The sequence below is a fragment of the Oncorhynchus masou genome, chromosome 16, assembly GCF_036934945.1.
Source record: "Oncorhynchus masou masou isolate Uvic2021 chromosome 16, UVic_Omas_1.1, whole genome shotgun sequence".
Classification (NCBI taxonomy): domain Eukaryota; kingdom Metazoa; phylum Chordata; class Actinopteri; order Salmoniformes; family Salmonidae; genus Oncorhynchus; species Oncorhynchus masou.
In genome coordinates this window covers 48,139,150-48,163,523 of record NC_088227.1, presented here as the reverse complement: position 1 = coordinate 48,163,523, position 24,374 = coordinate 48,139,150, and the positions used below count along the sequence as shown (strand labels likewise).

The window sequence follows — 24,374 nt, the reverse complement described above, 5'->3', positions numbered from 1 at the left end:
CACAGTTAGTCATCTATAGTACAGAACACAGTTACATAGTTAGTCCCCTACAGTACAGAACAGTTACACAGTTAGTCACCTACAGTACAGACCACAGTTAGTCATCTACATTACAGAACACAGTTAGTCATCTACATTACAGAACACAGTTAGTCACCTACAGTACAGAACACAGTTAGTCACCTACAGTACAGAACACAGTTAGTCATCTCCAGAACACAGTTAGTCACCTACAGTACAGAACACAGTTAGTCATCTACATTACAGAACACAGTTAGTCATCTACAGGACAGAACACACAGTTACACAGTTAGTCACCTACAGTACAAAACACAGTTAGTCATCTACAGTACAGAACACACAGTTACACAGTTAGTCACCTACAGTACAAAACACAGTTAGTCATCTACAGTACAGAACACACAGTTACACAGTTAGTCACCGACAGTACAGAACGCAGTTCGTCACCAAGAGTACAGAACACACAGTTACACAGTTAGTCACCTACAGTACAGACCACAGTCACCTACAGTACAGAACACAGTTAGTCACCTACAGTACAGAACACAGTTAGTCACCTACAGTACAGAACACCGTTAGTCACCTACAGTACAGAACACAGTTAGTCATCTACATTGCAGAACACAGTTAGTCACCTACAGTACAGAACACAGTTAGTCACCTACAGTACAGAACACAGTTAGTCATCTACATTACAGAACACAGTTAGTCATCTACAGGACAGAACACACAGTTACACAGTTAGTCACCTACAGTACAAAACACAGTTAGTCATCTACAGTACAGAACACACAGTTACACAGTTAGTCACCGACAGTACAGAACGCAGTTCGTCACCAAGAGTACAGAACACACAGTTACACAGTTAGTCACCTACAGTACAGAACACAGGTAGTCACCTGCAGTACAGAACACAGTTAGGCATCTACAGTACAGAACACAGTTAGGCATCTACAGTACAGAACACAGTTAGTCACCTACAGTACAGAACACAGTTAGTCATCTACAGTACAGAACACAGTTAGTCATCTATAGTACAGAACACAGTTAGTCATCAACAGTACAGAACACAGTTACACAGTTAGTCCCCTACAGTACAGAACACAGTTATTTACCTACAGTACTAAACAGAGTTACACAGTTAGTCCCCTACAGTACAGATCACAGTTGGTCATCAACAGTACATAACACAGTTATTCACCTACAGTACAGAACAGAGTTACACAGTTAGTCACCTACAGTACAGAACACAGTTAGTCATCTACAGTACAGAACACTATTAGTCATCTACAGTACAGAACACAGGTAGTCATCTACAGTACAGAACACAGTTAGTCATTTACAGTACAGAACACAGTTAGTCATCTATAGTACAGAACACAGTTAGTCATCAACAGTACAGAACACAGTTACACAGTTAGTCCCCTACAGTACAGAACACAGTTATTTACCTACAGTACTAAACAGAGTTACACAGTTAGTCCCCTACAGTACAGATCACAGTTGGTCATCAACAGTACATAACACAGTTATTCACCTACAGTACAGAACAGAGTTACACAGTTAGTCATCTACAGTACAGAACACTGTTAGTCATCTACAGTACAGAACACAGGTAGTCATCTACAGTACAGAACACAGTTAGTCACCTACAGTACAGAACACAGTTAGTCATCTATAGTACAGAACACAGTTAGTCATCTATAGTACAGAACACAGTTAGTCATCAACAGTACAGAACACAGTTATTCACCTACAGTACAGAACACAGTTAGTCATCTACATTACAGAACACAGTTAGTCATCTACAGGACAGAACACACAGTTACACAGTTAGTCACCTACAGTACAGAACACAGTTAGTCATCTACAGTACAGAACACACAGTTAAACAGTTAGTCACCGACAGTACAGAACGCAGTTCGTCACCAAGAGTACAGAACACACAGTTACACAGTTAGTCACCTACAATACAGAACACAGGTAGTCACCTGCAGTACAGAACACAGTTCGTCATCTACAGTACAGAACACAGTTAGTCATCTATAGTACAGAACACAGTTAGTCATCAACAGTACAGAACACAGTTACACAGTTAGTCCCCTACAGTACAGAACACAGTTAGTCATCTACAGTACAGAACACAGTTAGTCACCTACAGTACAGAACACAGTTAGTCATCTACAGTACAGAACACAGTTAGTCATCTATAGTACAGAACACAGTTACATAGTTAGTCCCCTACAGTACAGAACACAGTTAGTCATCTACAGTACAGAACACAGTTATTCACCTACAGTACAGAACACAGTTAGTCATCTACATTACAGAACACAGTTAGTCATCTACAGGACAGAACACACAGTTACACAGTTAGTCACCTACAGTACAGAACACAGTTAGTCATCTACAGTACAGAACACACAGTTACACAGTTAGTCACCGACAGTACAGAACGCAGTTCGTCACCAAGAGTACAGAACACACAGTTACACAGTTAGTCACCTACAATACAGAACACAGTTAGTCATCAACAGTACAGAACACAGTTACACAGTTAGTCCCCTACAGTACAGAACACAGTTATTCACCTACAGTACAAAACAGAGTTACACAGTTAGTCCCCTACAGTACAGATCACAGTTGGTCATCAACAGTACAGAACACAGTTAGTCATCTACAGTACAGAACACAGTTAGTCACCTACAGTACAGAACACAGTTAGTCATCTACAGTACAGAACACAGTTAGTCATCTATAGTACAGAACACAGTTACATAGTTAGTCCCCTACAGTACAGAACAGTTACACAGTTAGTCACCTACAGTACAGACCACAGTTAGTCATCTACATTACAGAACACAGTTAGTCATCTACATTACAGAACACAGTTAGTCACCTACAGTACAGAACACAGTTAGTCACCTACAGTACAGAACACAGTTAGTCATCTCCAGAACACAGTTAGTCACCTACAGTACAGAACACAGTTAGTCATCTACAGAACACAGTTAGTCACCTACAGTACAGAACACAGTTAGTCACCTACAGTACAGAACACAGTTAGTCATCTACAGAACACAGTTAGTCACCTACAGTACAGAACACAGTTAGTCATCTACAGAACACAGTTAGTCATCTACAGTACAGAACACAGTTATTCACCTACAGTACAGAACACAGTTAGTCATCTACAGTACAGAACACAGTTAGTCATCTACAGTACAGAACACAGTTAGTCACCTACAGTACAGAACACAGTTAGTCATCTACAGAACACAGTTAGTCCCCTACAGTACAGAACACAGTTATTTACCTACAGTACTAAACAGAGTTACACAGTTAGTCCCCTACAGTACAGATCACAGTTGGTCATCAACAGTACATAACACAGTTAGTCACCTACAGTACAGAACACAGTTAGTCATCTACAGTACAGAACACTGTTAGTCATCTACAGTACAGAACACAGGTAGTCATCTACAGTACAGAACACAGTTAGTCATCTACAGTACAGAACACAGTTACACAGTTAGTCCCCTACAGTACAGAACACAGTTATTTACCTACAGTCCTAAACAGAGTTACACAGTTAGTCCCCTACAGTACAGATCACAGTTGGTCATCAACAGTACATAACACAGTTATTCACCTACAGTACAGAACAGAGTTACACAGTTAGTCATCTACAGTACAGAACACTGTTAGTCATCTACAGTACAGAACACAGGTAGTCATCTACAGTACAGAACACAGTTAGTCACCTACAGTACAGAACACAGTTAGTCATCTATAGTACAGAACACAGTTAGTCATCTATAGTACAGAACACAGTTAGTCATCAACAGTACAGAACACAGTTATTCACCTACAGTACAGAACACAGTTAGTCATCTACATTACAGAACACAGTTAGTCATCTACAGGACAGAACACACAGTTACACAGTTAGTCACCTACAGTACAGAACACAGTCATCTACAGTACAGAACACACAGTTAAACAGTTAGTCACCGACAGTACAGAACGCAGTTCGTCACCAAGAGTACAGAACACACAGTTACACAGTTAGTCACCTACAATACAGAACACAGGTAGTCACCTGCAGTACAGAACACAGTTCGTCATCTACAGTACAGAACACAGTTAGTCATCTATAGTACAGAACACAGTTAGTCATCAACAGTACAGAACACAGTTACACAGTTAGTCCCCTACAGTACAGAACACAGTTAGTCATCTACAGTACAGAACACAGTTAGTCACCTACAGTACAGAACACAGTTAGTCATCTACAGTACAGAACACAGTTAGTCATCTACAGTACAGAACACACAGTTACACAGTTAGTCACCGACAGTACAGAACGCAGTTCGTCACCAAGAGTACAGAACACACAGTTACACAGTTAGTCACCTACAATACAGAACACAGTTCGTCATCTACAGTACAGAACACAGTTAGTCATCTATAGTACAGACCACAGTTAGTCATCAACAGTACAGAACACAGTTACACAGTTAGTCCCCTACAGTACAGAACACAGTTATTCACCTACAGTACAAAACAGAGTTACACAGTTAGTCCCCTACAGTACAGATCACAGTTGGTCATCAACAGTACAGAACACAGTTATTCACCTACAGTACAGAACAGAGTTACACAGTTAGTCACCTACAGTACAGAACACAGTTAGTCATCTACATTAGAGAACACTGTTAGTCATCTACAGTACAGAACACAGGTAGTCACCTACAGTACAGAACACTGTTAGTCATCTACAGTACAGAACACAGTTCGTCATCTATAGTACAGAACACAGTTAGTCACCTACAGTACAGAACACAGTTAGTCACCTACAGTACAGAACACAGTTAGTCATCTACAGTACAGAACATAGTTAGTCATCTATAGTACAGAACACAGTTAGTCATCAACAGTACAGAACACAGTTATTCACCTACAGTACAGAACAGAGTTACACAGTTAGTCACCTACAGTACAGAACACAGTTAGTCATCTACAGTAGAGAACACAGGTAGTCACCTACAGTACAGAACACAGTTCGTCATCTACAGTACAGAACACATTTAGTCATCTATAGTACAGAACACAGTTAGTCATCTATAGTACAGAACACAGTTAGTCATCAACAGTACAGAACACAGTTATTTACCTACAGTACTAAACAGAGTTACACAGTTAGTCCCCTACAATACAGATCACAGTTGGTCATCAACAGTACATAACACAGTTATTCACCTACAGTAGAGAACAGAGTTACACAGTTAGTCATCTACAGTACAGAACACTGTTAGTCATCTACAGTACAGAACACAGGTAGTCATCTACAGTACAGAACACAGTTAGTCACCTACAGTACAGAACACAGTTACATAGTTAGTCCCCTACAGTACAGAACACAGTCACCTACAGTACAGAACATAGTCACCTACAGTACAGAACACAGTTTGTCCCCTACAGTACAGAACACAGTTAGTCCCCTACAGTATAGAACATGTTATCATCGGCCACGCTCTCCATAACATTCACAAGGCCTTGGGACCAGATGGGTTACCAGGATGTGTACTCAGAGCACTGACAAGTGTCTTCACTGACATTTTCAACCTCTCCCTATCTGAGTCTGTAATACCAACATGTTTCAAGCAGACCACCATAGTCCCTGTGCCCAAGAACACTAAAGTAACCTGCCTTAGTCCCCTCCTGTATTCCCTGTTCACACACGACTGCGTGGCCAGGCACGACTCCAACACCATCATTACGTTTGCTGACGACCCAACAGTGGTAGGCCTGATCACCGACAACGATGAGACAGCCAATATAGAGGAGATCAGAGACCTGGCTATGTGGTGCCAGGACAACAACCTCTCCCTCAACGTTAGCAAGACAAAGGAGTTGATTGTGGACTACAGAAAATGGAGGGCCGAGCAACGCCCCCATCCACATCAACGGGACTGTAGTGGAGCGGGTTGAGAGTCCATTAGCGTCCACATCACTAAGGATCTATCATGGTCCAAACTAGTCTTGGGCAGTATACTGTATACCAGGTATTCGGAAATAGCCACAGATGGTTTTTCAATAACGTCAAGGTTTAAACTATTTATTTTATGTTTTTTTTTACATTTAAATATTTGTAGCTACTTTTTTAAGTTGAAGAAGACATTTTTGGAGAATATTGGCTGGCTGCATCACCGCTTCGACCACAAGGCACTACAGAGGGTAGTGTATACGGCCCGGTCCATCACTGGGGCCAAGCTCCCTGCCATCTAGAACCTATATAACACACTGTGTCAGACCAAGGCCCTAAAAATTGTCAAAGACTTCAGACACCAGCCATAGACAGTTCTCTCTGCTACCGCATGGCAAGCTGGAACCAACAGGAGCCTGAACAACTTCTAACCCCAAGCCATAAGACTGCTAAATAGTTAGTTAAATAGTTAACAGGACCATTTGCATTGACTCTTTTTGTACTTTTTTGACTCTTCACATACGCTCGTTACTGGTTCCCCATGTAGCCAAGATAATGTTCAGTGTTATTACTTTTCTCAACACTCTTTCTCTCTGCATTGTTGGGAAGGGCTCGTAAGTAAGCATAGTCTCCACCTGTTGTTTACAAAGCATGTGACAAATAACATTTGATTTGATGTCTCACCACATGGCGGTCGTAGGGGTTCCGTGGTGGTCTGGTCGGCACGGTAACATTAACTGGAAGCCGGACCCTTTCGATGATGCTGCGCACCGTGTGGTCAGCTCCCAGCATACCCTGCTCCAGAGGGGAGCGCGTGCAGAACCGTCCTCGGCAGGCAAAGGGCAGAGAGATGCTCTGATTGGTCCGATGGTTCATACACACCAGACATGGAGTTTTACCTGAAACAAAGTGAGAGCTCAGGGTATGGTGTGAAATAGAGAGAGAGCTCAGTGTGTGGTGTGAAATAGAGAGAGAGCTCAGGGTGTGGTGTGAAACAGAGTGAGAGCTCAGGGTGTGGTGTGAAACAGAGAGAGAGCTCAGGGTGTGGTGTGAAATAGAGAGAGAGCTCAGTGTGTGGTGTGAAATAGAGAGAGAGCTCAGGGTGTGGTGTGAAACAGAGAGAGAGCTCAGGGTGTGGTATGAAACAGAGTGAGAGCTCAGGGTGTGGTGTGAAACAGAGAGAGAGCTCAGGGTGTGGTGTGAAACAGAGAGAGAGCTCAGAGTGTGGTGTGAAATAGAGAGAGAGCTCAGGGTGTGGTGTGAAATAGAGAGAGAGCTCAGGGTGTGGTGTGAAACAGAGAGAGATCTCAGGGTGTGGTGTGAAACAGAGAGAGAGCTCAGAGTGTGGTATGAAACAGAGAGAGAGCTCAGAGTGTGGTGTGAAACAGAGTGAGAGCTCAGGGTGTGGTGTGAAACAGAGAGAGAGCTCTGGGTGTGGTGTGAAATAGAGAGAGAGCTCAGGGTGTGGTATGAAACAGAGAGATCAGGGTGTGGTGTGAAACAGAGAGAGCTCAGAGTGTGGTGTGAAACAGAGTGAGAGCTCAGTGTGTGGTGTGAAACAGAGAGATCAGGGTTTGGTGTGAAACAGAGAGAGAGCTCAGGGTGTGGTGTGAAACAGCGAGAGAGCTCCGGGTATGGTGTGAAACAGAGAGAGAGCTCAGAGTGTGGTGTGAAACAGAGAGAGAGCTCAGAGTGTGGTGTGAAACAGAGTGAGAGCTCAGGGTGTGGTGTGAAACAGAGAGATCAGGGTTTGGTGTGAAACAGAGTGAGAGCTCAGAGTGTGGTGTGAAACAGAGTGAGAGCTCAGGGTGTGGTGTGAAACAGAGAGAGCTCAGAGTGTGGTGTGAAACAGAGAGAGAGCTCAGAGTGTGGTGTGAAACAGAGAGAGAGCTCAGGGTGTGGTGTGAAACAGAGAGATCAGGGTGTGGTGTGAAACAGAGAGATCAGAGTGTGGTGTGAAACAGAGAGAGAGCTCAGGGTGTGGTGTGAAACAGAGTGAGATCTCAGGGTGTGGAGTGGTGTGTGGATCTTACTGCGGGGGGTCTTCCCCAGGCGTCTCAGGAGCGCGCTCAGTCCAGTCTTCTCCGTGGTGGGCGTGGCTGTGAGAAATTCTGCCTTTCCCGTGAGTGACAGCTCATCACCAGGCTGCAGCACCACACTGTACGACTCACTGTCCTCACTGAACTCCCCTGACAGAACCTACACACACACACACACACACACACACACACACACACACACACACACACACACACACACACACACACACACACACACACACACACACACACAGCAGGGTTTGTGATGTATAGCTGAAATAGACAGAGTAGAGCTGACTGAAGCTCCTTCACCCCTGACCTTGACAGTGAAGCTGATAGTTTCCATGGCGAAGACGCGGTCAGGGAACATTCCGGCCACTTCCTCCACCGAGGAGAAATACTGGATGGGGTCCCTAACGTCTCTGTCTTCATCTATTAGACGGAACCTACCTACACACAGACAGGGAGAGACATGGTTCATTTAGTTAAATATTTCAACAACTAAAAGCATTGTATTTGGGACAAATCATTCACTAAACCTCAACTAAATGTTGTAATGCATAATGTGGAAAATGAGCAATTTCCTGAACTGTCAGGGTCAAAATGTATTGATACAACAGTAGCTAAGATGGGGAGAAGTCTGTCCATAATGAAGTGCTGCTCTGCCTTCTTAACAACACTATAAACAAGGCAGGTCCAAGGCCCTAGTTTCTACCTTCTTAACAACACTATCAACAAGGCAGGTCCTACAGACCCAAGTTTCTACCTTCTTAACAACACTATCAACAAGGCAGGTCCTAGAGGCCCTAGTTTCTACCTTCTAAACAGCACTATCAACAAGGCAGGTTCTACAGGCCCTAGTTTCTACCTTCTAAACAGCAAAATCAACAAGGCAGGTCCTAGGCCACAGTTTCTACCTTCATAACAGCACTATCAACAAGCCATAATATACCACAGGAAGAGTAGCTGCTGCCTTGGCAGGAACTAATGGGGATCCATAATAAACCCCAGGAAGAGTAGCTGCTGCCTTGGCAGGAACTAATGGGGATCCATAATAAACCCCAGGAAGAGTAGCTGCTGCCTTGGCAGGAACTAATGGGGATCCATAATAAACCCCAGGAAGAGTAGCTGCTGCCTTGGCAGGAACTAATGGGGATCCATAATAAACCCTAGGTAGAGTAGCTGCTGCCTTGGCAGGAACTAATGGGGATCCATAATAAACCCCAGGAAGAGTAGCTGCTGCCTTGGCAGGAACTAATGGGGATCCATAACAAACCCCAGGAAGAGTAGCTGCTGCCTTGGCAGGAACTAATGGGGATCCATAATAAACCCCAGGAAGAGTAGCTGCTGCCTTGGCAGGAACTAATGGGGATCCATAATAAACCCCAGGTAGAGTAGCTGCTGCCTTGGCAGGAACTAATGGGGATCCATAATAAACCCCAGGAAGAGTAGCTGCTGCCTTGGCAGGAACTAATGGGGATCCATAACAAACCCCAGGAAGAGTAGCTGCTGCCTTGGCAGGAACTAATGGGGATCCATAATAAACCCCAGGAAGAGCAGCTGCTGCATTGGCAGGAACTAACGGGGATCCATAATAAACCCCAGGAAGAGTAGCTGCTGCCTTGGCAGGAACTAATGGGGATCCATAATAAACCCCAGGAAGAGTAGCTGCTGCCTTGGCAGGAACTAATGGGGATCCATAATAAACCCCAGGAAGAGTAGCTGCTGCCTTGGCAGGAACTAATGGGGATCCATAATAAACCCCAGGAAGAGTAGCTGCTGCCTTGACAGGAACTAATGGGGATCCATAATAAACCCCAGGAAGAGTAGCTGCTGCCTTGGCAGGAACTAATGGGGATCCATAATAAACCCCAGGAAGAGTAGCTGCTGCCTTGGCAGGAACTAATGGGGATCCATAATAAACCCCAGGAAGAGTAGCTGCTGCCTTGGCAGGAACTAATGGGGATCCATAATAAACCCCAGGAAGAGTAGCTGCTGCCTTGGCAGGAACTAATGGGGATCCATAATAAACCCCAGGAAGAGTAGCTGCTGCCTTGGCAGGAACTAATGGGGATCCATAATAAACCCCAGGAAGAGTAGCTGCTGCCTTGGCAGGAACTAATGGGGATCCATAATAAACCCCAGGAAGAGTAGCTGCTGCCTTGGCAGGAACTAATGGGGATCCATAATAAACCCCAGGAAGAGTAGCTGCTGCCTTGGCAGGAACTAATGGGGATCCATAATAAACCCCAGGAAGAGTAGCTGCTGCCTTGGCAGGAACTAATGGGGATCCATAATAAACCCCAGGAAGAGTAGCTGCTGCCTTGGCAGGAACTAATGGGGATCCATAATAAACCCCAGGAAGAGCAGCTGCTGCCTTGACAGGAACTAATGGGGATCCATAATAAACCCCAGGAAGAGTAGCTGCTGCCTTGGCAGGAACTAATGGGGATCCATAATAAACCCCAGGAAGAGTAGCTGCTGCCTTGGCAGGAACTAATGGGGATCCATAATAAACCCCAGGAAGAGCAGCTGCTGCCTTGACAGGAACTAATGGGGATCCATAATAAACCCCAGGAAGAGCAGCTGCTGCCTTGACAGGAACTAATGGGGATCCATAATAAACCCCAGGAAGAGTAGCTGCTGCCTTGACAGGAACTAATGGGGATCCATAATAAACCCCAGGAAGAGTAGCTGCTGCCTTGGCAGGAACTAATGGGGATCCATAATAAACCCCAGGAAGAGTAGCTGCTGCCTTGGCAGGAACTAATGGGGATCCATAATAAACCCCAGGAAGAGTAGCTGCTGCCTTGGCAGGAACTAATGGGGATCCATAATAAACCCCGGGAAGAGTAGCTGCTGCCTTGGCAGGAACTAATGGGGATCCATAATAAACCCCAGGAAGAGTAGCTGCTGGGGATCTAACGGGGATCCATAATAAATATAAATACAAAAACATGGAGGAGACGTGGTTTCTAAACGTGGGGGAGGCGTGGTCTCTAAACATGGAGGAGACGTGGTCTCTAAACATGGAGGAGACGTGGTCTCTAAACATGGAGGAGACGTGGTCTCTAAACATGGAGGAGACGTGGTCTCTAAACATGGAGGAGACGTGGTCTCTAAACATGGATGTGGTCTCTAAACATGGATGTAGTCTCTAAACATGGAGGAGACGTCGTCTCTAAACATGGATGTGGTCTCTAAACATGGATGTAGTCTCTAAACATGGAGGAGACGTGGTCTCTAAACATGGATGAGACGTGGTCTCTAAACATGGAGGAGACGTGGTCTCTAAACATGGAGGAGACGTGGTCTCTAAACATGGAGGAGACGTGGTCTCTAAACATGGGGGAGACTTGGTCTCTAAACATGGATGTGGTCTCTAAATATGGAGGAGACGTGGTCTCTAAACATGGAGGAGACGGGGTCTCTAATCCTGGAGGAGACATGGTCTCTCAACATGGAGGAGAAGTGGTCTCTAAACATGGAGGAGACGTGGTCTCTAAACATGGAGGAGACGTGGTCTCTAAACATGGAGGAGACGTGGTCTCTTAACATGGATGTGGTATCTAAACATGGAGGAGACGTGGTCTCTAAACATGGAGGAGACATTGTCTCTAAACATGGAGGAGACGTGGTCTCTAAACATGGATGTGGTCTCTAAACATGGATGTGGTCTCTAAACATGGAGGAGACGTGGTCTCTAAACATGGATGTGGTCTCTAAACATGGATGTGGTCTCTAAACATGGAGGAGACGTGGTCTCTAAACATGGAGGAGACGTTGTCTCTAAACATGGAGGAGACGTGGTCTCTAAACATGGAGGAGACGTGGTCTCTAAACATGGAGGAGACGTGGTCTCTAAACATGGATGTGGTCTCTAAACATGGAGGAGACGTGGTCTCTAAACATGGAGGAGACGTGGTCTCTAAACATGGAGGAGACGTAGTCTCTAAACATGGAGGAGATGTGGTCTCTAAACATGGATGTGGTCTCTAAACATGGATGTGGTCTCTAAACATGGAGGAGACGGGGTTTCTAAACATGGATGTGGTCTCTAAACATGGATGTGGTCTCTAACCATGGGGGAGACGTGGTCTCTAAACATGGAGGAGACGTGGTCTCTAAACATGGAGGCGATGTGGTCTCTAAACATGGAGGAGACGTGGTCTCTAAACATGGAGGAGACGTGATCTCTAAATATGGAGGAGACGTGGTCTCTAAACATGGGGGAGACGTAATCTCTAAATATGGAGGAGACGTGGTCTCTAAACATGGAGGAGACGTGGTCTCTAAACCTGGAGGAGACGTGGTCTCTAAACATGGAGGAGACGTGGTCTCTAAACATGGAGGTGACGTGGTCTCTAAACATGGAGGAGACGTAGTCTATAAACATGGGGGAGACGTGGTCTCTAAATATGGACGTGGTCTCTAAACATGGAGGAGACGTGGTCTCTAAACCTGGAGGAGACGTGGTCTCTAAACATGGAGGAGGCAGGGTCTCCAAACATGGAGGAGACGTGGTCTCTAAACATGCAGGAGACGTGGTCTCTAAACATGGGGGAGACGTGGTCTCTAAACATGGAGGAGACTTGGTCTCTAAACATGGAGGAGACGTGGTCTCTAAACATGGAGGAGACATGGTCTCTAAACATGGATGTGGTTTCTAAATATGGAGGAGACGTGGTCTCTAAACATGGAGGAGACGTGGTCTCTAAACATGGAGGAGACGTGGTCTCTAAACATGGAGGAGACGTGGTCTCTAAACATGGAGGAGACGTGGTCTCTAAACATGGGGGAGACGTGGTCTCTAAATATGGAGGAGATGTGGTCTCTAAACATGGGGGAGACGTGGTCTCTAAATATGGAGAAAACGTGGTCTCTAAACCTGGAGGAGATGTGGTCTCTAAACATGGAGGAGACGTGGTCTCTAAACATGGATGTGGTCTCTAAACATGGATGTGGTCTCTAAACATGGATGTGGTCTCTAAACATGGAGGAGACGTGGTCTCTAAACATGGAGGAGACGTGGTCTCTAAACATGGAGGAGACGTGGTCTCTAAACATGGATGTGGTCTCTAAACATGGAGGAGAAGTGGTCTCTAAACATGGAGGAGACGTAGTATCTAAACATGGAGGAGATGTGGTCTCTAAACATGGATGTGGTCTCTAAACATGGAGGAGACGTGGTCGCTAAACATGGATGTGGTCTCTAAACATGGATGTGGTCTCTAAACATGGAGGTGACGGGGTCTCTAAACATGGATGTGGTCTCTAAACATGGATGTGGTCTCTAAACATGGGGAAGACGTGGTCTCTAAACATGGAGGAGACGTGGTCTCTAAACATGGAGGCGACGTGGTCTCTAAACATGGAGGAGACGTGGTCTCTAAACATGGAGGAGAAGTGATCTCTAAACATGGAGGAGACATGGTCTCTAAACATGGAGGAGACGTGGTCTCTAAACATGGGGGAGACGTAATCTCTAAATATGGAGGAGACATGGTCTCTAAACATGGAGGAGACGTGGTCTCTAAACCTGGAGGAGACGTGGTCTCTAAACATGGAGGAGACGTGGTCTCTAAACATGGAGGAGACGTGGTCTCTAAACATGGAGGAGACGTAGTCTCTAAACATGGGGGAGACGTAGTCTCTAAATATGGACGTGGTCTCTAAACATGGAGGAGACGTGGTCTCTAAACCTGGAGGAGACGTGGTCTCTAAACATGGAGGAGGCGTGGTCTCCAAACATGGAGGAGACGTGGTCTCTAAACATGCAGGAGACGTGGTCTCTAAACATGGGGGAGACGTGGTCTCTAAACATGGAGGAGACTTGGTCTCTAAATATGGAGGAGACGTGGTCTCTAAACATGGAGGAGACGTGGTCTCTAAACATGGAGGAGACGTGGTCTCTAAACATGGATGTGGTCTCTAAATATGGACGTGGTCTCTAAACATGGAGGAGACGTGGTCTCTAAACCTGGAGGAGACGTGGTCTCTAAACATGGAGGAGGCGTGGTCTCCAAACATGGAGGAGACGTGGTCTCTAAACATGCAGGAGACGTGGTCTCTAAACATGGGGGAGACGTGGTCTCTAAACATGGAGGAGACGTGGTCTCTAAACATGGATGTGGTTTCTAAATATGGAGGAGACGTGGTCTCTAAACATGGAGGAGACGTTGTCTCTAAACATGGAGGAGACGTGGTCTCTAAACATGGAGGAGACGTGGTCTCTAAACATGGAGGAGACGTGGTCTCTTAATATGGAGGAGACTTGGTATCTAAACATGGAGGAGACGTGGTCTCTAAACATGGATGAGACGTGGTCTCTAAACATGGAGGAGACGTGGTCTCTAAACATGGAGGAGACGTGGTGTCTAAACATGGAGGAGATGTAGTCTCTAAACATGGATGTGGTATCTAAATATGGAGGAGACGTGGTCTCTAAACATGGAGGAGATGTGGTCTCTAAACCTGGAGGAGACGTAGTCTCTAAACATGGTGGAGACGTGGTCTCTAAACATGGAGGAGACGTGGTCTCTAAACCTGGAGGAGACGTGGTCTCTAAATATGGAGGAGACGTGGTCTCTAAACATGGAGGAGACGTGGTCTCAAAACATGGATGTGGTCTCTAGACATGGAGGAGACGTGGTCTCTAAATATGGATGTGGTCTCTAAACATGGAGGAGATGTGGTCTCTAAACATGGAGGAGACGTGGTCTCTAAACATGGAGGAGACGTGGTCTCTAAACATGGGGGAGACGTGGTCTCTAAACATGGATGTGGTCTCTAAACATGGAGGAGACGTAGTCTCTAAACATGGGGGAGACGTGGTCTCTAAACATGGAGGAGACGTGGTCTCTAAACATGGATGTGGTCTCTAAACATGGAGGAGATGTGGTCTCTAAACATGGAGGAGACGTGGTCTCTAAACATGGAGGAGACGTGGTCTCTAAACATGGGGGAGACGTGGTCTGTAAACATGGATGTGGTCTCTAAACATGGAGGAGACGTGGTCTCTAAACATGGAGGAGACGTGGTCTCTAAACATGGGGGAGACGTGGTCTCTAAACATGGATGTGGTCTCTAAACATGGATGTGGTCTCTAAACATGGAGGAGTGTGGTCTCTAAACATGGATGTGGTCTCTAAACATGGATGTGGTCTCTAAACATGGAGGAGACGTGGTCTCTAAACATGGAGGAGACGTTGTCTCTAAACATGGAGGAGACGTGGTCTCTAAACATGGAGGAGACGTGGTCTCTAAACATGGAGGAGACGTGGTCTCTAAACATGGATGTGGTCTCTAAACATGGAGGAGACGTGGTCTCTAAACATGGAGGAGACGTGGTCTCTAAACATGGGGGAGACGTGGTCTCTAAACATGGATGTGGTCTCTAAACATGGAGGAGACATGGTCTCTAAACATGGGGGAGACGTGGTCTCTAAACATGGAGGAGACGTGGTCTCTAAACATGGATGTGGTCTCTAAACATGGAGGAGATGTGGTCTCTAAACATGGAGGAGACGTGGTCTCTAAACATGGAGGAGACGTAGTCTCTAAACATTGGGGGAGACGTGGTCTCTAAACATGGATGTGGTCTCTAAACATGGAGGAGACGTGGTCTCTAAACATGGGGGAGACGTGGTCTCTAAACATGGGGGAGACGTGGTCTCTAAATATGGAGGAGACGTGGTCTCTAAACCTGGAGGAGACGTGGTCTCTAAACATGGAGGAGACGTGGTCTCTAAACATGGATGTGGTCTCTAAATATGGAGGAGACGTGGTCTCTAAACATGGAGGAGACGTGGTCTCTAAACATGGATGTGGTCTCTAAACATGGAGGAGATGTGGTCTCTAAACATGGAGTAGACGTGGTCTCTAAACATGGAGGAGACGTGGTCTCTAAACATGGGGGAGACGTGGTCTCTAAACATGGATGTGGTCTCTAAACATGGAGGAGACGTGGTCTCTAAACATGGAGGAGACGTGGTCTCTAAACATGGAGGAGACGTGGTCTCTAACCATGGAGGAGACGTGGTCTCTAAACATGGATGTGGTCTCTAAACAAGGATGTGGTCTCTAAACATGGAGGAGACGTGGTCTCTAAACATGGAGGAGACATGGTCTCTAAACATGGGGGAGACGTGGTCTCTAAACATGGAGGAGACGTGGTCTCTAAACATGGATGTGGTCTCTAAACATGGATGTGGTCTCTAAACATGGAGGAGACGTGGTCTCTAAACATGGAGGAGACGTGGTCTCTAAACATGGAGGCGACGTGGTCTCTAAACATGGAGGAGACGTGGTCTCTAAACATGGAGGAGACGTAGTCTCTAAACATGGGGGAGACGTGGTCTCTAAATATGGACGTGGTCTCTAAACATGGAGGAGACGTGGTCTCTAAACCTGGAGGAGACGTGGTCTCTAAACATGGAGGAGGCGTGGTCTCCAAACATGGAGGAGACGTGGTCTCCAAACATGCAGGAGACGTGGTCTCTAAACATGGAGGAGATGTGGTCTCTAAACATGGAGGAGACGTGGTCTCTAAACATGGAGGAGACGTGGTCTCTAAACATGGAGGAGACGTGGTCTCTAAACATGGAGGAGACGTGGTCTCTAAACATGGATGAGACGTGGTCTATAAACATGGAGGAGACGTGGTCTCTAAACATGGAGGAGACGTGGTCTCTAAACATGGAGGAGATGTGGTCTCTAAACATGGATGTGGTATCTAAATATGGAGGAGACGTGGTCTCTAAACATGGAGGAGATGTGGTCTCTAAACCTGGAGGAGACGTGGTCTCTAAACATGGATGTGGTCTCTAAACATGGAGGAGACGTGGTCTCTAAACATGGAGGAGATGTGGTCTCTAAACATGGAGGAGACGTGGTCTCTAAACATGGGGGAGACGTGGTCTCTAAACATGGAGGAGGTGTGGTCTCTAAACATGGAGGAGACGTGGTCTCTAAACCTGGAGGAGACGTGGTCTCTAAATATGGAGGAGACGTGGTCTCTAAACATGGAGGAGACGTGGTCTCAAAACATGGATGTGGTCTCTAAACATGGAGGAGATGTGGTCTCTAAACATGGAGGAGACGTGGTCTCTAAACATGGAGGAGACGTGGTCTCTAAACATGGGGGAGACGTGGTCTCTAAACATGGATGTGGTCTCTAAACATGGAGGAGACGTGGTCTCTAAACATGGATGTGGTCTCTAAACATGGAGGAGATGTGGTCTCTAAACATGGAGGAGACGTGGTCTCTAAACATGGAGGAGACGTGGTCTCTAAACATGGAGGAGACGTGGTCTCTAAACATGGATGTGGTCTCTAAACATGGAGGAGACGTGGTCTCTAAACATGGAGGAGACGTGGTCTCTAAACATGGAGGAGACGTAGTCTCTAAACATGGATGTGGTCTCTAAACATGGAGGAGATGTGGTCTCTAAACATGGAGGAGACGTGGTCTCTAAACATGGAGGAGACGTAGTCTCTAAACATTGGGGGAGACGTGGTCTCTAAACATGGATGTGGTCTCTAAACATGGAGGAGACGTGGTCTCTAAACATGGGGGAGACGTGGTCTCTAAACATGGGGGAGACGTGGTCTCTAAATATGGAGGAGACGTGGTCTCTAAACCTGGAGGAGACGTGGTCTCTAAACATGGAGGAGACGTGGTCTCTAAACATGGATGTGGTCTCTAAATATGGAGGAGACGTGGTCTCTAAACATGGAGGAGACGTGGTCTCTAAACATGGATGTGGTCTCTAAACATGGAGGAGATGTGGTCTCTAAACATGGAGGAGACGTGGTCTCTAAACATGGAGGAGACGTGGTCTCTAAACATGGGGGAGACGTGGTCTCTAAACATGGATGTGGTCTCTAAACTTGGAGGAGACGTGGTCTCTAAACATGGAGGAGACATGGTCTCTAAACATGGGGGAGACGTGGTCTCTAAACATGGAGGAGACGTGGTCTCTAAACATGGATGTGGTCTCTAAACATGGATGTGGTCTCTAAACATGGAGGAGACGTGGTCTCTAAACATGGAGGAGACGTGGTCTCTAAACATGGAGGAGATGTGGTCTCTAAACATGGAGGAGACGTGGTCTCTAAACATGGAGGAGACGTAGTCTCTAAACATGGGGGAGACGTGGTCTCTAAACATGGATGTGGTCTCTAAACATGGACGTGGTCTCTAAACATGGAGGAGACGTGGTCTCTAAACATGGAGGAGACGTGGTCTCTAAACATGGATGTGGTCTCTAAACATGGATGTGGTCTCTAAACATGGAGGAGACGTGGTCTCTAAACATGGAGGAGACGTGGTCTCTAAACATGGATGTGGTCTCTAAACATGGAGGAGATGTGGTCTCTAAACATGGAGGAGACGTGGTCTCTAAACATGGAGGAGACGTGGTCTCTAAACATGGGGGAGACGTGGTCTCTAAAAATGGATGTGGTCTCTAAATATGGAGGAGACGTGGTCTCTAAACATGGAGGAGACGTGGTCTCTAAACATGGAGGAGACGTGGTCTCTAAACATGGAGGAGACGTGGTCTCTAAACATGGAGGAGACGTGGTCTCTTAATATGGAGGAGACTTGGTATCTAAACATGGAGGAGACGTGGTCTCTAAACATGGATGAGACGTGGTCTATAAACATGGAGGAGACGTGGTCTCTAAACATGGAGGAGATGTGGTCTCTAAACATGGATGTGGTATCTAAATATGGAGGAGACGTGGTCTCTAAACATGGAGGAGATGTGGTCTCTAAACCTGGAGGAGACGTGGTCTCTAAACATGGATGTGGTCTCTAAACATGGAGGAGACGTGGTCTCTAAACATGGAGGAGACGTGGTCTCTAAACATGGAGGAGACGTGGTCTCTAAACATGGGGGAGACGTGGTCTCTAAACATGGAGGAGACGTGGTCTCTAAACATGGAGGAGACGTGGTCTCTAAACCTGGAGGAGACGTGGTCTCTAAATATGGAGGAGACGTGGTCTCTAAACATGAAGGAGACGTGGTCTCAAAACATGGATGTGGTCTCTAGACATGGAGGAGATGTGGTCTCTAGACATGGAGGAGATGTGGTCTCTAAACATGGAGGAGACGTGGTCTCTAAACATGGAGGAGACGTGGTCTCTAAATATGGAGGAGACGTGGTCTCTAAACATGGAGGAGACGTGGTCTCAAAACATGGATGTGGTCTCTAAACATGGAGGAGATGTGGTCTCTAAACATGGAGGAGACGTGGTCTCTAAACATGGAGGAGACGTGGTCTCTAAACATGGGGGAGACGTGGTCTCTAAACATGGATGTGGTCTCTAAACATGGAGGAGACGTGGTCTCTAAACATGGAGGAGACGTGGTCTCTAAACATGGGGGAGACATGGTCTCTAAACATGGAGGAGACGTGGTCTCTAAACATGGATGTGGTCTCTAAACATGGAGGAGATGTGGTCTCTAAACATGGAGGAGACGTGGTCTCTAAACATGGAGGAGACGTTGTCTCTAAACATGGAGGAGACGTGGTCTCTAAACATGGATGTGGTCTCTAAACATGGAGGAGACGTGGTCTCTAAACATGGAGGAGACGTGGTCTCTAAACATGGAGGAGACGTGGTCTCTAAACATGGGGGAGACGTGGTCTCTAAACATGGAGGAGACGTGGTCTCTAAACATGGATGTGGTCTCTAAACATGGAGGAGATGTGGTCTCTAAACATGGAGGAGACGTGGTCTCTAAACATGGAGGAGACGTAGTCTCTAAACATTGGGGGAGACGTGGTCTCTAAACATGGATGTGGTCTCTAAACATGGAGGAGACGTGGTCTCTAAACATGGGGGAGACGTGGTCTCTAAACATGGGGGAGACGTGGTCTCTAAATATGGAGGAGACGTGGTCTCTAAACCTGGAGGAGACGTGGTCTCTAAACATGGAGGAGACGTGGTCTCTAAACATGGAGGAGACGTGGTCTCTAAACATGGATGTGGTCTCTAAATATGGAGGAGACGTGGTCTCTAAACATGGAGGAGACGTGGTCTCTAAACATGGATGTGGTCTCTAAACATGGAGGAGATGTGGTCTCTAAACATGGAGGAGACGTGGTCTCTAAACATGGAGGAGACGTGGTCTCTAAACATGGGGGAGACGTGGTCTCTAAACATGGATGTGGTCTCTAAACATGGAGGAGACGTGGTCTCTAAACATGGAGGAGACGTGGTCTCTAAACATGGAGGAGACGTGGTCTCTAACCATGGAGGAGACGTGGTCTCTAAACATGGATGTGGTCTCTAAACAAGGATGTGGTCTCTAAACATGGAGGAGACGTGGTCTCTAAACATGGAGGAGACGTGGTCTCTAAACATGGGGGAGACGTGGTCTCTAAACATGGAGGAGACGTGGTCTCTAAACATGGATGTGGTCTCTAAACATGGATGTGGTCTCTAAACATGGAGGAGGCGTGGTCTCTAAACATGGAGGAGACGTGGTCTCTAAACATGGAGGAGATGTGGTCTCTAAACATGGAGGAGACGTGGTCTCTAAACATGGAGGAGATGTAGTCTCTAAACATGGGGGAGACGTGGTCTCTAAACATGGATGTGGTCTCTAAACATGGACGTGGTCTCTAAACATGGAGGAGACGTGGTCTCTAAACATGGAGGAGACGTGGTCTCTAAACATGGATGTGGTCTCTAAACATGGATGTGGTCTCTAAACATGGAGGAGACGTAGTCTCTAAACATGGGGGAGACGTGGTCTCTAAATATGGACGTGGTCTCTAAACATGGAGGAGACGTGGTCTCTAAACCTGGAGGAGACGTGGTCTCTAAACATGGATGTGGTCTCTAAATATGGAGGAGACGTGGTCTCTAAACATGGAGGAGACGTGGTCTCTAAACATGGATGTGGTCTCTAAACATGGAGGCGACGTGGTCTCTAAACATGGAGGAGACGTGGTCTCTAAACATGGAGGAGACGTAGTCTCTAAACATGGGGGAGACGTGGTCTCTAAATATGGACGTGGTCTCTAAACATGGAGGAGACGTGGTCTCTAAACCTGGAGGAGACGTGGTCTCTAAACATGGAGGAGGCGTGGTCTCCAAACATGGAGGAGACGTGGTCTCCAAACATGCAGGAGACGTGGTCTCTAAACATGGAGGAGATGTGGTCTCTAAACATGGAGGAGACTTGGTCTCTAAACATGGAGGAGACGTGGTCTCTAAACATGGAGGAGACGTGGTCTCTAAACATGGAGGAGACGTGGTCTCTAAACATGGATGAGACGTGGTCTATAAACATGGAGGAGACGTGGTCTCTAAACATGGAGGAGACGTGGTCTCTAAACATGGAGGAGATGTGGTCTCTAAACATGGATGTGGTATCTAAATATGGAGGAGACGTGGTCTCTAAACATGGAGGAGATGTGGTCTCTAAACCTGGAGGAGACGTGGTCTCTAAACATGGATGTGGTCTCTAAACATGGAGGAGACGTGGTCTCTAAACATGGAGGAGATGTGGTCTCTAAACATGGAGGAGACGTGGTCTCTAAACATGGGGGAGACGTGGTCTCTAAACATGGAGGAGGTGTGGTCTCTAAACATGGAGGAGACGTGGTCTCTAAACCTGGAGGAGACGTGGTCTCTAAATATGGAGGAGACGTGGTCTCTAAACATGGAGGAGACGTGGTCTCAAAACATGGATGTGGTCTCTAAACATGGAGGAGATGTGGTCTCTAAACATGGAGGAGACGTGGTCTCTAAACATGGAGGAGACGTGGTCTCTAAACATGGGGGAGACGTGGTCTCTAAACATGGATGTGGTCTCTAAACATGGAGGAGACGTGGTCTCTAAACATGGATGTGGTCTCTAAACATGGAGGAGATGTGGTCTCTAAACATGGAGGAGACGTGGTCTCTAAACATGGAGGAGACGTGGTCTCTAAACATGGAGGAGACGTGGTCTCTAAACATGGATGTGGTCTCTAAACATGGAGGAGACGTGGTCTCTAAACATGGAGGAGACGTGGTCTCTAAACATGGAGGAGACGTAGTCTCTAAACATGGATGTGGTCTCTAAACATGGAGGAGATGTGGTCTCTAAACATGGAGGAGACGTGGTCTCTAAACATGGAGGAGACGTAGTCTCTAAACATTGGGGGAGACGTGGTCTCTAAACATGGATGTGGTCTCTAAACATGGAGGAGACGTGGTCTCTAAACATGGGGGAGACGTGGTCTCTAAACATGGGGGAGACGTGGTCTCTAAATATGGAGGAGACGTGGTCTCTAAACCTGGAGGAGACGTGGTCTCTAAACATGGAGGAGACGTGGTCTCTAAACATGGATGTGGTCTCTAAATATGGAGGAGACGTGGTCTCTAAACATGGAGGAGACGTGGTCTCTAAACATGGATGTGGTCTCTAAACATGGAGGAGATGTGGTCTCTAAACATGGAGGAGACGTGGTCTCTAAACATGGAGGAGACGTGGTCTCTAAACATGGGGGAGACGTGGTCTCTAAACATGGATGTGGTCTCTAAACATGGAGGAGACGTGGTCTCTAAACATGGAGGAGACGTGGTCTCTAAACATGGAGGAGACGTGGTCTCTAACCATGGAGGAGACGTGGTCTCTAAACATGGATGTGGTCTCTAAACAAGGATGTGGTCTCTAAACATGGAGGAGACGTGGTCTCTAAACATGGAGGAGACGTGGTCTCTAAACATGGGGGAGACGTGGTCTCTAAACATGGAGGAGACGTGGTCTCTAAACATGGATGTGGTCTCTAAACATGGATGTGGTCTCTAAACATGGAGGAGGCGTGGTCTCTAAACATGGAGGAGACGTGGTCTCTAAACATGGAGGAGATGTGGTCTCTAAACATGGAGGAGACGTGGTCTCTAAACATGGAGGAGATGTAGTCTCTAAACATGGGGGAGACGTGGTCTCTAAACATGGATGTGGTCTCTAAACATGGACGTGGTCTCTAAACATGGAGGAGACGTGGTCTCTAAACATGGAGGAGACGTGGTCTCTAAACATGGATGTGGTCTCTAAACATGGATGTGGTCTCTAAACATGGAGGAGACGTAGTCTCTAAACATGGGGGAGACGTGGTCTCTAAATATGGACGTGGTCTCTAAACATGGAGGAGACGTGGTCTCTAAACCTGGAGGAGACGTGGTCTCTAAACATGGATGTGGTCTCTAAATATGGAGGAGACGTGGTCTCTAAACATGGAGGAGACGTGGTCTCTAAACATGGATGTGGTCTCTAAACATGGAGGCGACGTGGTCTCTAAACATGGAGGAGACGTGGTCTCTAAACATGGAGGAGACGTAGTCTCTAAACATGGGGGAGACGTGGTCTCTAAATATGGACGTGGTCTCTAAACATGGAGGAGACGTGGTCTCTAAACCTGGAGGAGACGTGGTCTCTAAACATGGAGGAGGCGTGGTCTCCAAACATGGAGGAGACGTGGTCTCCAAACATGCAGGAGACGTGGTCTCTAAACATGGAGGAGATGTGGTCTCTAAACATGGAGGAGACTTGGTCTCTAAACATGGAGGAGACGTGGTCTCTAAACATGGAGGAGACGTGGTCTCTAAACATGGAGGAGACGTGGTCTCTAAACATGGATGAGACGTGGTCTATAAACATGGAGGAGACGTGGTCTCTAAACATGGAGGAGACGTGGTCTCTAAACATGGAGGAGATGTGGTCTCTAAACATGGATGTGGTATCTAAATATGGAGGAGACGTGGTCTCTAAACATGGAGGAGATGTGGTCTCTAAACCTGGAGGAGACGTGGTCTCTAAACATGGATGTGGTCTCTAAACATGGAGGAGACGTGGTCTCTAAACATGGAGGAGATGTGGTCTCTAAACATGGAGGAGACGTGGTCTCTAAACATGGGGGAGACGTGGTCTCTAAACATGGAGGAGGTGTGGTCTCTAAACATGGAGGAGACGTGGTCTCTAAACCTGGAGGAGACGTGGTCTCTAAATATGGAGGAGACGTGGTCTCTAAACATGGAGGAGACGTGGTCTCAAAACATGGATGTGGTCTCTAAACATGGAGGAGATGTGGTCTCTAAACATGGAGGAGACGTGGTCTCTAAACATGGAGGAGACGTGGTCTCTAAACATGGGGGAGACGTGGTCTCTAAACATGGATGTGGTCTCTAAACATGGAGGAGACGTGGTCTCTAAACATGGATGTGGTCTCTAAACATGGAGGAGATGTGGTCTCTAAACATGGAGGAGACGTGGTCTCTAAACATGGAGGAGACGTGGTCTCTAAACATGGAGGAGACG

The 24,374-nt window shown here is 46.6% G+C and overlaps 1 protein-coding gene across 1 annotated transcript in view; it reads right to left on the bottom strand.

Annotated features, from left to right (window-relative positions):
- Positions 1-24,374, bottom strand: part of gareml (GRB2 associated, regulator of MAPK1-like) — a 63,773-nt gene that overhangs the window by 25,870 nt on the left and 13,529 nt on the right. Inside the window, exons 3-5 of the mRNA XM_064990460.1 lie at positions 8,369-8,499; positions 8,044-8,209; positions 6,695-6,909 (exon numbers count right to left, since the gene is read on the bottom strand). Coding sequence (XP_064846532.1) covers positions 6,695-6,909; positions 8,044-8,209; positions 8,369-8,499 — 512 coding nt within the window. The remainder of the gene's footprint in view (positions 1-6,694; positions 6,910-8,043; positions 8,210-8,368; positions 8,500-24,374) is intronic.